Source organism: Felis catus, chromosome A3, assembly GCF_018350175.1.
Source record: "Felis catus isolate Fca126 chromosome A3, F.catus_Fca126_mat1.0, whole genome shotgun sequence".
NCBI classification, from domain to species: domain Eukaryota; kingdom Metazoa; phylum Chordata; class Mammalia; order Carnivora; family Felidae; genus Felis; species Felis catus.
The window spans coordinates 52,311,971-52,324,570 of NC_058370.1; the positions used below are offsets into that span (position 1 = coordinate 52,311,971).

A 12,600-nucleotide genomic window follows, 5' to 3' on the forward strand; every position below is an offset into this window, starting at 1 on the left:
CCACAGGAATAAACATATTCTATTATGCTTTTCTGTAATATGGAAAGTTTACACATATGAACAAACTAGAAATTGGTACTTTCTAATTTGTAATTTTATAAAATAAAATATTTTCTAATAGTTTAATCTAACTTTCTCAGTTTCACTGAATTTCATCATAATTTTCATTAACCACAATTCATAGTTCTACCTATGGAGCTCTTATTTATAAAATATTAACATTGAAAAATTTTTTTAAATTAATTTATTTATTTTGAGAGAGAGAGAGAGCCAGGGAGGGACAGAGAGGGAGGGGTAGAGAGAGAATCCTAAGCAGGCTCCATGCTCTCAGTGCGGCTCAATCTCTTAAATCGTGAGATCACAATCAATAGTCAGACGCTTGACCAACTGAGCCACTCAGGTGCCCCTAAAATATTAACATTTTAAGCAGCTCTTACAGTACTTTTCTTTTTGGCCTCATCTTTGAAGAAGTAGAGAAAAATTAGCCAAAGTTTTAAGTATAATACAAATTCCCATTTTTGACATTAATTAGATCTTCATGTGTCATAGAATAATCCTGTACAAAAAATGAAGTATCAAACCAAAATCTAATCATTTTTGAGCCTAGATTCTTCTGAAAAAACAGGACTGAGAGAAATAAGTTAAACTTGCAATTTTTCGAGGCTGACAATCTACACATGATTATTTTGGTACCTCAAAAACCTTATTTTTGACATATTTCATTTCTAAACTATTAGAATAGTTTAACACTGTGAATATTGATCTTAGTTTTGAATTTAGTATTTTATTTTACCTTTCTAACCAGCTCTAATTCTTGCATAGTTTTCTGAAGCTGTTTCTTTTCCTTCTGAAGTTGAAGCTGAAGTTCTTCAAGTTCATTTACAGAACTGGCATGCTCCTGAAATTAAAAATAAAAATATTGCCACCTCATCCCCCCAAGCCAACTAGCATTAAAAAAAGGTATTTGTAAGGGTCTATAAAATGAATTTGACATACTAAAATACAAAAAAAAGCTTGAAAGCCTTCTAATATTTAAAAAATGTGCACCTCAAAATTATATCTTGGGATTCTCAAATTCATAGTTCACATACATTAGGGAATTAATGAACTCTGTTGTATTCATAGTCTTTCCTTCACTTAAGTAATATAATAAAAATATCAGTATATAACAAATTAATTCCATGGGACTGTTTGTACCTTTATCTTCTGTTCTTTCTGAAGTTTTTCGGCTTCCAACTCTTTGTCTGCCACTGCTTTGGCTTTTTGGACTTCTAATATCTGTACTTCTAATAACTTTGCATTAGACTGTAGTGTCTCAATACGAGCCAGGAGATCTTCATTATCAGAATTTAATTTTTCACACTAGAATGACAAATGTTCACTACTGTAAACATGCAGAAAAATATGTACAAGACAGGAAGAATAAAATAATACATTATGAGATTATGGCACAATTTGAAAACTGAAGATTTCAAAAACAATTCCACATAATGTAAAATCAAGAAGAAGTTTAAAACACTATTGTTAAAATAAATTTGGCAAACATTACAAGAGACCACAAGCACTGGCAGAGGAAAAGCAAAAAAGAAACAAAACCAAAAATACCCCAGGGAGCTAAGATTAGAGCAGTAGATAAGACAGGAGAGTTGCCAGCTGTTTTGTCACAGTCTTCCCCCAACAGGGGGAAAAAGAAAATGAAATTAAGTTTATATTAACTTTAATTAAAAGTTTTTATGCAAAAATACTGAAATTTAAACATATTTATTACAATTTTCATGTTTGCTTTTACTCAATTTAAAATTACCTGAAAAGTCCTTTCAACCAAGTGGGTGTGTAAGGAATGTACCTCAACATAATAAAGGCCGTATATGACAAGCCCACAACTACATCATACTCAATAGTGAAAAGTTTTTCCTCTAAGATCAGGAACAAGACAAGATTCCTACTTGTGACATTTTTATTTAACGTAGTATTAGAAGTCCTAGCCACAACAATAAGCAAGAAAAAGAAAAGGCATCCGAATTACAAAAGAAGAAGTAAAACTGTCACTATTTGCAGATGACAGGATACTATGTATAGAAAACCCTAAAGACTCCACCAAAAAACTGTTAGAATAAACGAATTCAGTAGAGCTGCAGAATACAAGATCAATATACAGAAATCTGTTGTGTTTTCTATACACTAATGACAAACTATCAGAAAGAAGAATTAAGAATAAACAATCCCACTTAAAACTGCATCAAAAAGAAAAAAAGTACCTAGTAATAAATTCAAAGAGGTGAAAGACTTAAAACTTTAACACACTGATGGAAGAAATTGAAAATGACAGAAATAAATGGGAAGATATTCTATGCTCATAGATTGGAAGAATTAATATTTTTCAAAAGTCCAAATATTGTTATCCTGACCAAAGCAATCTACAGATTCAATGCAATCCCTATGAAAAATTCAATGGCATTTTTCAGGGAACTAGAACAATCCCAAAATTTGTACAGAACCTAAGAAGAGCCCAAATAGCCAAAGCAATCTTGAAAAAGAAGAATGAAACTGGAGCTATCATGCTCCCCAATTTCATACTATATTACAAAACTATAGTACTCAAAACAGTATGGTACTGGCATAACAGCAGACATGCAGGTCAACGAAACAAAGAGCCCAGAGATAAACCTATGATAATATGGTCAATTCACTTATGACAAAGGAGCCAGGAATATACAATAAGAAATGTACAGTCTCTTCCAATAAATGGTGTTGGACAAGTTGGATGTCCACATGCAAATGAATGAAACTGGACCACTACCTTCATCTTACACAAAAATTAACTTAAAATGGTTTAAAGATTTGAATGTAAGACCTGAAACCATAAGACTCCTAGACAATGGCAGTATGCTCCTTGACACTGGTCTTGTCAATGATATTTTGAACCTGATACCAAAAGCAAAGGCAACAAAAATAAAAATTAACAAATGGGACTGCATCAAATTCAAAACCTTTATAGCAAAGGAAACCATCAACAGAATGAAAAGGCAACCTATTGAATGGGAGAAAGCATTTGCAAATCTTATATCTGATAATGGGTTAACAGCCTAAATAAAGAACTTGTACAATTCAAAAGCAAAAAACCAAACAATTCGATTTAAAAATGGGCAGAATATCTATACAGGCATTTTTCCAAAGACATACAAATGGCTAACAGGTACATGAAAAGATGTTCAACATCACTGATTATCAAAGAAATGTAAATCAAAACCACAATGAACTATCATCTTATATCTGTTAGAATGGCTATCATCAGAAAAACAGAAACAGCAAGTGTTGGCAAGGATGTGGAGAAAAGGGTTGGGAATGTAAATTGGTGCAGCCACTGTGGAAAACCTTATGGAAGTTCTCAAAAAATTAAAAACAGAACTACCATATGATCCAGTAATTACACTTCTGGGTATTTATTCGAAGAAAATAGAAACACTAACTCAAAAAGATATATGCACAACCACGTTTACTGCAGCATGACTTACAATGGCCAGGATAAGGAAACAACCTAAGTGTTCACTGATGGATGAATGGATAAAAAACATGTGGTATATGTATGTATGTATGTGTATGTGTGTATATATATGAAATGGAACACTATTTGGCCATACAGCCATACAGAAGTATGAAATCTTGCCATCTGTGGCAACATGGATGGACCTTGAGGGCATCATGGTAAGTGAAATAAATCAGAGAAAGATAAATACCATATGATCTCTCATATATGTACAATTAAAAAAAAAAAAAAACCGAAACAACTAAGCTCATAGAATATGTGGTTGCCAGAGGCACAGGGTGGGGGTGGGTGAAATAAGTGTAGGCAGTCAAAGGTTATAAACTTCCAGTTATAAAATAAATAGGTCATGAAATGTACAGCATGGTGCTATAGTCAATAACACTGTATTGAATATTTGAAAGTTGTTAAGAGAGTAAATCCTAAAAGTTCTAATTGCAAGGAAAAAAAATTCTGTAACTACATATGGATAGGTGTTAACCAGACTTCAAAATATATGCAAATCATGATGTACACCTGAAACTAAACTAATATAATGTTGTATGTCAATTATACCTCCACAAAATTTTTTTACCTGAAAAGTTGAATTCCTTAATTGTCTTGTAAGTTCTTCTATGTGATGTTCAAAATTATTAGCACGTTCTTTTTCCACATCCAACTGCTCTGACTGCTTATCATATTCTAATAAAAGATTCTTCAATAAAAAACAAAAGGACTTAACTTTAGACAATTATACATTTGACCAATCAGACTATATTACCAAACCATCTTGATATAACATTTGAGTCCATTCTGAAAGTTTAAAACACTTAGCTAAGTTCAACATTTGACAGAACATTTAATTGGCACTGTATAATAAAATTAACATAGTTCAGAGGACTTTAGTATGGGATGAACTATTAAAGGGCAAAAGGATTTTACATTTATACAGTACCAGCAAGTTAAATATATTCTAGTCATCAATAAAAATAAACTCCTGTAACATAAAATTTAAAGAGGGAGGAGAAAAAGCTTAACCTGGTGGCCTATTAACTCCACCTAAAGAATTGTGATGAGGGAAATGTTTGAGGCCTGGCCTAATACAAGGTATAAGTGCTAATGGAAGGACATAGGAAGACATTTCATACAATCAGTGTCTCACTCTCTGTGGCAAGATGTTTACCATTTTTTGGACTCTAAAACCAATGGAATTTTGATATTTTTGGTTGGTCCCTACTCAAGAACAAAATGCCCAGGCTGACCTTTTTGCAACATACTGGCAAATTAGGTTATCCTCCAAAGTATGTAAATGAGATTCACTGTTTTGAGACTGTGTGTACTGTTTTTTTTTTCCCCCTCCTCTAATAAATCCTGGTTTTGCCTTGGTTCTTGGAAAACTACCGACTGTTCTTCACATAATGAATTTGTGTACAGAATAAGTAACAAAATCTGAGTTTTCTTTGAAAGTTTACTTTGGAAAGCCTAAAAAGTGACCTTCATTCAGACCAGGACTTCTTGAGTCCTTCCCAGGCTCTTCTGGGGTTTCATGTGTGACAATTATAGGCTCTTTCTGGCTCTTGCTTGCCAAATCCGACTCTTGGCTAAGTATAATTTTGTTTCTAATTCTGATTTATACATAATCAACTATTATCCACACTAGTAGCTGAATGTTGGGATCTGAGTTTCAATTTTATGGTCTACCCATCTAATGATCGGCAAAAAACAGGATGTGGGAACCAAAAATCTGGCTTATATATATATATGTTTGTCCATGTTTATTTGTCTGAGGGTTCTGCTATTTCTTGGCTTAAATGAATATGGGGTTGAGAAATCATTTGTCTTCCACAGAGAGAAGATTCCATGCTGTTTTTGTATTTCATGCAGATTCCTCTAAGTCTATAGATCAGAGATCTTTATCTTCTTAAACTCTATCTCGTCTTCGTTTTTACTTGCTATGGTTCTAATAGTTGTCAAGAGCTGCAAAAATGGGATTCCTATAACAAAGCTGACTTAAATAAATAATGGCTCGCCACAGGAAATTCTGACTATAATCACATATTATTCCTAAGGGGAGCACTGGAACAAAAAATGAATGCCATGCGTGCAATGGTCTAATTTCCTCGATGCATATGCCTATATTGATTCCAAGCAAATGAATAATCACAAATTATCACCGCTTCAGAATTGTTGCACGTTCAGATCTTTTTTTTTTTTTAATATTTTTAATGTATGTTTACTTTTGAAGGCGAGAGAGAGAGACACAGAATCTGAAGCAGGCTCCAGGCTCTGAGCTGTCAGCACAGAGTCCAACGTGGGGCTTGAATTCATGAGCTGTGAGATCATGACCTGAGCTGAAGTCAGGTGTCCAACTGACTGAGCCACCCAGGCGCCCCTGTTCAGATCTTTAAAACAACAACAACAACAACAACAACAACAACAACTGAGAGGCATCTGGGGAACTTGGTTAAGCATCCAACTCTTTATTTTGGCTCAGGTCACGATCAAGCTCTGCATCAGGCTCCACACTGAGCATGGAGCTGGCCTGGGATTCTCTCTCTCTCGCTCTCTCTCCTCCTCCTGTTCATGTGTGTGTGCACCTGCTCTCTTTCTCTTAACATAAACATTAAAAAACTGATAAAAATGATTATTTTAAGTGATATGAACACTGAAAAAAGAAACTGGCCAGGTTCACAAGTCTACAAAATTCCTCAGCATCCTAATATTGATGTTCCCTGAGGAACCTAATGGAGCTCAGTTATGTCTATTTTTATAAAAAATGATCATGATTCTTAAACATATCAGCAGGACCGATTTAATCGTACGTCCTGTTGTTTCCTCACAAATGGAATCCCTAGCTTATTCAAAGACTGAGAAAATTCTACAACTATAAAATGTATTTTTAAGTTTATTTATTTACTTTGAGAGAGAGAGAGGGAGAGAGAGAGCAAGCTGGTGAGGGGCGGAGAGAGGGACAGAGAGGCCCAAGCAGCCTCCACACTGCCAGCACAGAGCCTGATGTGGGGCTTGAATAATCAACTGAGCCACCCAGGTGCCCCTAAAATGTATTTTTGAAAATGTTTTAATAGACTTCATTTTTTTAAGAGCAGTTTTAGGTTCACACCAAAACAGAGAGGAAGGTACAGATTTCCCATTACTCCTCTACCCCCAAATGCAGAGCCTTCTATATTATCAATAATACATGGCACATTTGTTACAATTGATGACCTTACACTGACACATCACCATCCAAAGTCCATAGTTTACATTAGGGTTCACTTCTGGTGTTGTACATTCTCTAGCTTTGGACAAATTTATAATGACATACATCCACCATTAATCAGTATCATACAGAGTAGTTTCACAACCTAAAAATCCTCTGTTCCATCTATTCATCTCTTCCTCCCCAACCACTGATTTTTTTGTTTTTAACTGTCTTTTCCCTTTTCCAACATGTCATGTAGTTGGAATCATACATTATGTAGACTTTTCAGATTGGCTTCTTTTGCTTGGTAGTAGCATGCATTTAAGTTTCCTTCATGCCTTTTCATGGCTTCATAGCTCATTTCTTTTCAGTGCTAAATGACATTCCGTTGCCTGGATGTACCAGTTTATCTATCCATTTACCTACTGAAGGCCACCTTGGTTGTTCCCAAAGTCTGGCAATTATAAACAAAGCTGTTTATAACACCTACATGCAGGTTTTTGCATGGATATGTTTTCAACTCCGTTGCATAAACACCAACAGTTACTAGATCATATGGTAAGAGTAGGTTTAGTTTTGTGAGAAATTGCCAAACTTCTGTTAAAATGGCTGTACTATTTTGTACCCCCTACCAGATTTTCTGAATGAGAGTTCCTATTGCTCCATGTCTTTGTCAGCATTTGTTGGTGTTGGTGTTTCAGATTTTGGCCATTCTAATAGGCATGCAGTGGTTTTAATTTGCACTTCCCTGATGACATATGGTGTGGAATATCTTTTCAAATGCTTATTTGCCATCTGTTTATCTTCTTTGGTGTAAGTTTTTTGGCCCAGTTTTAAATCAGGTTTTTTGTGTTCTTACTGTTGAGTTTTAGTAGTTCTTTGCATATTTTAGGATAACAGTCCTTTATCAGATGTACGTCCTTTGCAAATATTTTCTCCCAGTCTATGCCTTCTCATTCTCTTGACATTATCTTTCGCAGAACAAATGCTTATAATTTAAACATATATGTGTGTGTGTGTGTGTGTCTGTGTATGTATGTGTGTGTGTGTGTGTGTGTGTGTGTGTGTATACATATAGCTTATCAATTCTTTCATGGATCATACCTTTGGTGTTCTAAAAAGTCATTGTTACACTCAAATTCACCTAGGTTTTCTCCAGTTATTTTCTAGGAGTTTCACAGTTTTTTGTTTTACATGTAGGCTTATGATCCACTTTTGAGATAATTTTTGTGAAGGGTATGAGGTCTGTATCTAGATTCAATTTTTTTTTTTTTTTTTTTTACAGGTGGATGTCTAATTGTTTTAGCACCATTTGTTTAAAAGGTTATCTTTTCCTCCACTGTCAAAGATCAGCTGACTATATTTATATGGGTCTATTTCTGGGCTCTCTATTCTCTCCTACTGATCTATTTCTCTATTCTTCTACCAATATCACATTGTCTTGATTGCTGTAGTTTTATAGTAAGTCTTGAAGTCAGGTTAATCCTCCCATTTTGTTCTTCTTCAGTATTGTTTTCTGAGTCTGACCTACATCATTTTCCTTCTCTAAGGAACTTTTAAAATTTTTAAGAGTTTATTTAGAGAGAGAGAGAGAGAACATGTGTGAGACTGGAGGAGGGGCAGACAAGGGGGAGAGAGAATCCTAAGCAGGCTCTGTGCTCTAAGCAAAGAGCCTGATGTAGGGCTTGAACCCACGAACTGTAACATCATGATCCGAGCTGAAATCCAGAGTCAGATGCTTAACTGACTAAGCCACCCAGGTGCCCTAAATTTTTAACATTTCTTGAAAGGCATGTCTTTCTTTTCCTATGAGCATTCTCATTATGCAGTTGTACCTTTTGTACTTGGCTCACCATTCTTTGATATTCTTTTTTTTTTTTTTTTTGTCTTTTGAAATCTATCTATATATATATTTAATTTTTATTGGTTTTTGAGAGAGACAGTGGACATGTGTAAGGAGAGAGGGGCAGAGGAAGAAAGAATCTTAAAAAGGCCCCACGCTCAGCACGGAACCTGACACAGGGGATCCCACAACACTGGGATCATGACCTGAGCTGAAATCGAAAGTTGGACACTCAACTGACTGAGACACCCAAATACCCCTGAAATCTATATTAAAAAAATTTTTTTTTAATGTTTGCTTATTTTTTGAGAGAGAGCAACAGAGTGTGAGTAGGGGAGGGGCAGACAGAAAGGGAGACACAGAATCCGAAGCAGGCTCCAGGCTCTGAACTGTCAGCACAGAGCCCAATGCGGGGCTCGAACTCATGAACCGTGAGATCATGACCTGAAACAAAGTTGGATGCTTCACCGACTAAACCACCCAGGCATCTCTATAGTTTAAACAAAGAAATTGGCATACCTGGTCTACCCATTGATAAAAATTAATAAATTAGATTAAAATGTAAAGAAGCAAGCTGCTAATGGCTCATAAAAGACAAATGAGCCTATATTTAAATTTCAAATAAGTGTTTTAAAAAAATGGATGTGTCAAATACCTTTATATATTAAGGATATTAATCCCTTGTCATATATTCATGTTAATTTTTTATTTTATATAGTTCAGTCTATCTTTTTCTTTGTAAATTCAATTGCTTTTAAATTTAGAAACATATCTCATATCCAGCAGTAAAATGATTGTTTTATACCAGGTTTTAAAAAATCCTTTTCACTTTTCACAAAACTCTTTAAATCCACCTAGAATTTATTTTGGTGTGTGGGAGTAAAGTAAAAATCTAACTAAATTATTCTGAAGTAGTTACCTAATTCCTTCTTTGTTGGTTTCAATGTTTTCAAATCTTACTGGGCTAGTATACAATCTAGCTTAGTTGGTGATAGAACAGATCTGGAACCAGACTTCCTGAATCCAAACTTGGCTTTATTCTGTTACTTGCTCTGTGATAGCGGCAATGTTAATTATATGTTTCTTGTTTTTTTGGTTTTTACTAAAAAAATTTTTTTTTTAGAATTAAGTGTGATAAGATGTGTAAAGTGCTTAGAAAAGAGGCTGGCCTAGAAGTGTTTGTTGTTATGCAGAGGTCTCTGTCTTCTGTTAAATTAATGTCTTATTTTTATATCAGAATTGTATCACATTATGGTTTTGTAATAAATTTCACACCTGCTAGAGCAAGATGGCTTTTCTTTTTTCACTTTAAAAAGTATTAACTATTCTTGTGAGCTTATTTCCCATTTGAAACTTAAAATAATTGTCAAGATTGCCTAACCAAAATAGATAAATAAATCTTTAGTGAAATTGTTTCAGAACATGTAAACCAACCTGGAAACAAGTATATCAAATAATAATAGTTGCTATATATATGTTTTGCAGTTTTCTTCATGAAGTGCCAAATTTTCTCATTAAAGTTCTTCCTGAAATTTTATTTTTTGGCTTCTATGGAATTTTCTTCTTTCAATCAATCCCACTTGGCTCACTCTCTTGTTGATACCATCCTCTTTTATTGTTATACACTGTAAGTTTCTTAAATTTTTTTTGTCTACTTCTCTGTTATTGCCATTAGAATTTAAGTCCTTAGAGGGCAGGAATTTAGTCTATTTGGTGGACCGCATCTCCCTAGTACTCAGTACTCAGACTGTATAAATATTTGCTGAATAAATACATACAAGAATGTAAAGGTATTTATCTTACATTCAGGGATTTTGTTGCACTCACTTATTTTAATTTTAAATTTTTTTATAATATTCTCATGTTAGGTTGATAAGCATATTACCTCCAAATAATGCTTTTACTTTCCTTTTAAACCTGTTGTTTGAGTTTCAAGTTTATTCACATGGCCAGAATATAAAATAATAACAGTAATAATAGTCATCTTTTTTGTTACTGATTTTATTAGGAAATCCCAAGACAGAATTTTGGTTTTAAAAAACAATAGCTTGAAGGTACTTTAAATCTCAGACACTTAAAATCTTGATACTAGGATGCTATGACATTACACAAAAAAATAGAAACAAATTTACTAAAAAATACAAGGTGACTGTCTTATGGACAAGTTTTGCATTTCTAGTACATTCCTTAACTTAGAAGTTACAAATATACCTTGCTATTAAAATAACTATTTTTACCTTATAGCTTTCTGCTCCTTGAATGAGATCTCTCATGGAAGTAGACAACTGATCCTTTTCTGATCGAACACATTCAAGCTCTTCCCGTAGAGTCTGGGCCTATTTTAAATATATGATAAAAAGTTTTGTTTTGTTTTTTAAAGATTTTATTTTTAAGTAATCTCTACACCCAGTGTGGGGCTTGAACTCATGATGCTGAGATCAAGAGTCATGTGCTCTACCGACTGAGCCAGCCAGGCGCCCCTAAAAAGTTTTTTATGGACAGAAAAACTAGATTTTCTAATATGCAAGATTATTGAATCTTGTATTTTTAAGTCACCTTACCTCTCTTTTGCTAGAATCTAGTTCTTTTTTTGCCTTCACAGCAACTAGTTTTATCTTATTTATTTTTTCCTCTTTCTCTTTGGATTCTTTTTCCAGATATCCTAAAAACACAAAATGAAAGGATTATATATATGAACTCAAAAAGAAAAAATCCAAATTATTTACTTGTTTTAGCCTTAGAAATTGACCTTTAATCTGGAACACAAAATCTGTAATCTGTAATTAAAAGTAATAAGTAGCAAAAATATTAGTATCTATTTTTTTAAGTGAAAGTTTAGTCATTACCTAAGCAAGGGAAACAATGGGAAAAATGTCCATTTCCTTCCAACTGTCAAAATAGCCTACTCATTTCATAAGTGTCTAGGAATTGGAGAGGCTTTTAGTGCTCCTTTAATGTTAGAAGTAGAAACTCAACTATGGTAGGATTTTAGGCGGCAATTTGCAAATCAGGATCATATGGGGAAATATCAGATACAGTTAAATACTTTTGCTCTGTAGACACACTCCAATCCTGATCTCTTCCTTAACATCTTTAGCCATTTCCTCTATTTCAGCTCCTGTGTTCTAGATCTTATTTCTTGATATCTCTGCTTAAGTTATCTGAATTTCTGTCCTCGCTCATTAATCCAGATGCACCTGTGCTCACAGAGTCTGCCTTTCTCTGCTGCTACAGGTGATTATTTTGTCTGTGTGTTTGTGCAGCACTGGCCAATTGTTCCACTTTTGCATTTCATCCTACACCTCTCACGTACTCAAGAATCAGTGCAGCAAAGCTCCCTCTTTCTTGTGCAGCAAATCCCCCTTTCTAATGGAGTTTTCTTTTTTTCTTTCTTTCATTTTTTTTTTAAAGTTTATTTATTTATTCTGAAAGAGAGAGAGAGAGTGGGGAGGGGCAGAGAGACAGGGACAGAAAGAGAATCCTAAGCAGGCTCTGTACTGTCAGCATGGAGCCCGATGCAGGGCTCGAACTCATGAACACATGAGATCATGACCTGAGCTGAAATCAAGAGTTGGCCACTCAACTGACTTGAGCCACCCAGGTGCCCCAGTGGAAGCACCAAAGAGGATGGGAAAGGTCATAAAAGGATTGCTGAAACAGCACACAAACAAAAAAAGGCAAACCACCACACTTCCCCTCTGGATACTGTCTCATCTCTTTTATAAGCAAATCCCTTTGTAAGAATGTGTACACATGCTCTCAAATTTCTCTCTTTTTTTTTTTTTTTTGAACATATTTCATTCAGGCTCTGGCTTTAGCATATCACGGAAAAGGTTATCAAGTTACCAATGCCCTCTAGTTTGCTTAATCCAATGGTTAGTTCTTTGTACTGATGTTACTTTACCTATTCTAGCATTTGCTATGGTTAAATATTTTTTCTCTCTTTAAACACTTCTGTTACTTGCACTTCATCGATCTTAATTTCCAACACATTTTATGTTCTGGGTTTTCCCAACTCACTGGCCGCTCCTT

At 34.5% G+C, this 12,600-nt stretch overlaps 1 protein-coding gene across 2 annotated transcripts in view; it reads right to left on the reverse strand.

The window, feature by feature from the left end:
• GCC2 (GRIP and coiled-coil domain containing 2) overlaps positions 1–12,600 on the reverse strand; it is a 62,038-nt gene that overhangs the window by 38,497 nt on the left and 10,941 nt on the right. For both annotated transcript variants that reach the window (XM_003983863.6, XM_019826950.3), the window contains exons 8-12: positions 11,130–11,230; positions 10,806–10,904; positions 4,119–4,238; positions 1,198–1,362; positions 794–898 (exon numbers count right to left, since the gene is read on the reverse strand). In XM_003983863.6, coding sequence (XP_003983912.4) covers positions 794–898; positions 1,198–1,362; positions 4,119–4,238; positions 10,806–10,904; positions 11,130–11,230 — 590 coding nt within the window. The remainder of the gene's footprint in view (positions 1–793; positions 899–1,197; positions 1,363–4,118; positions 4,239–10,805; positions 10,905–11,129; positions 11,231–12,600) is intronic.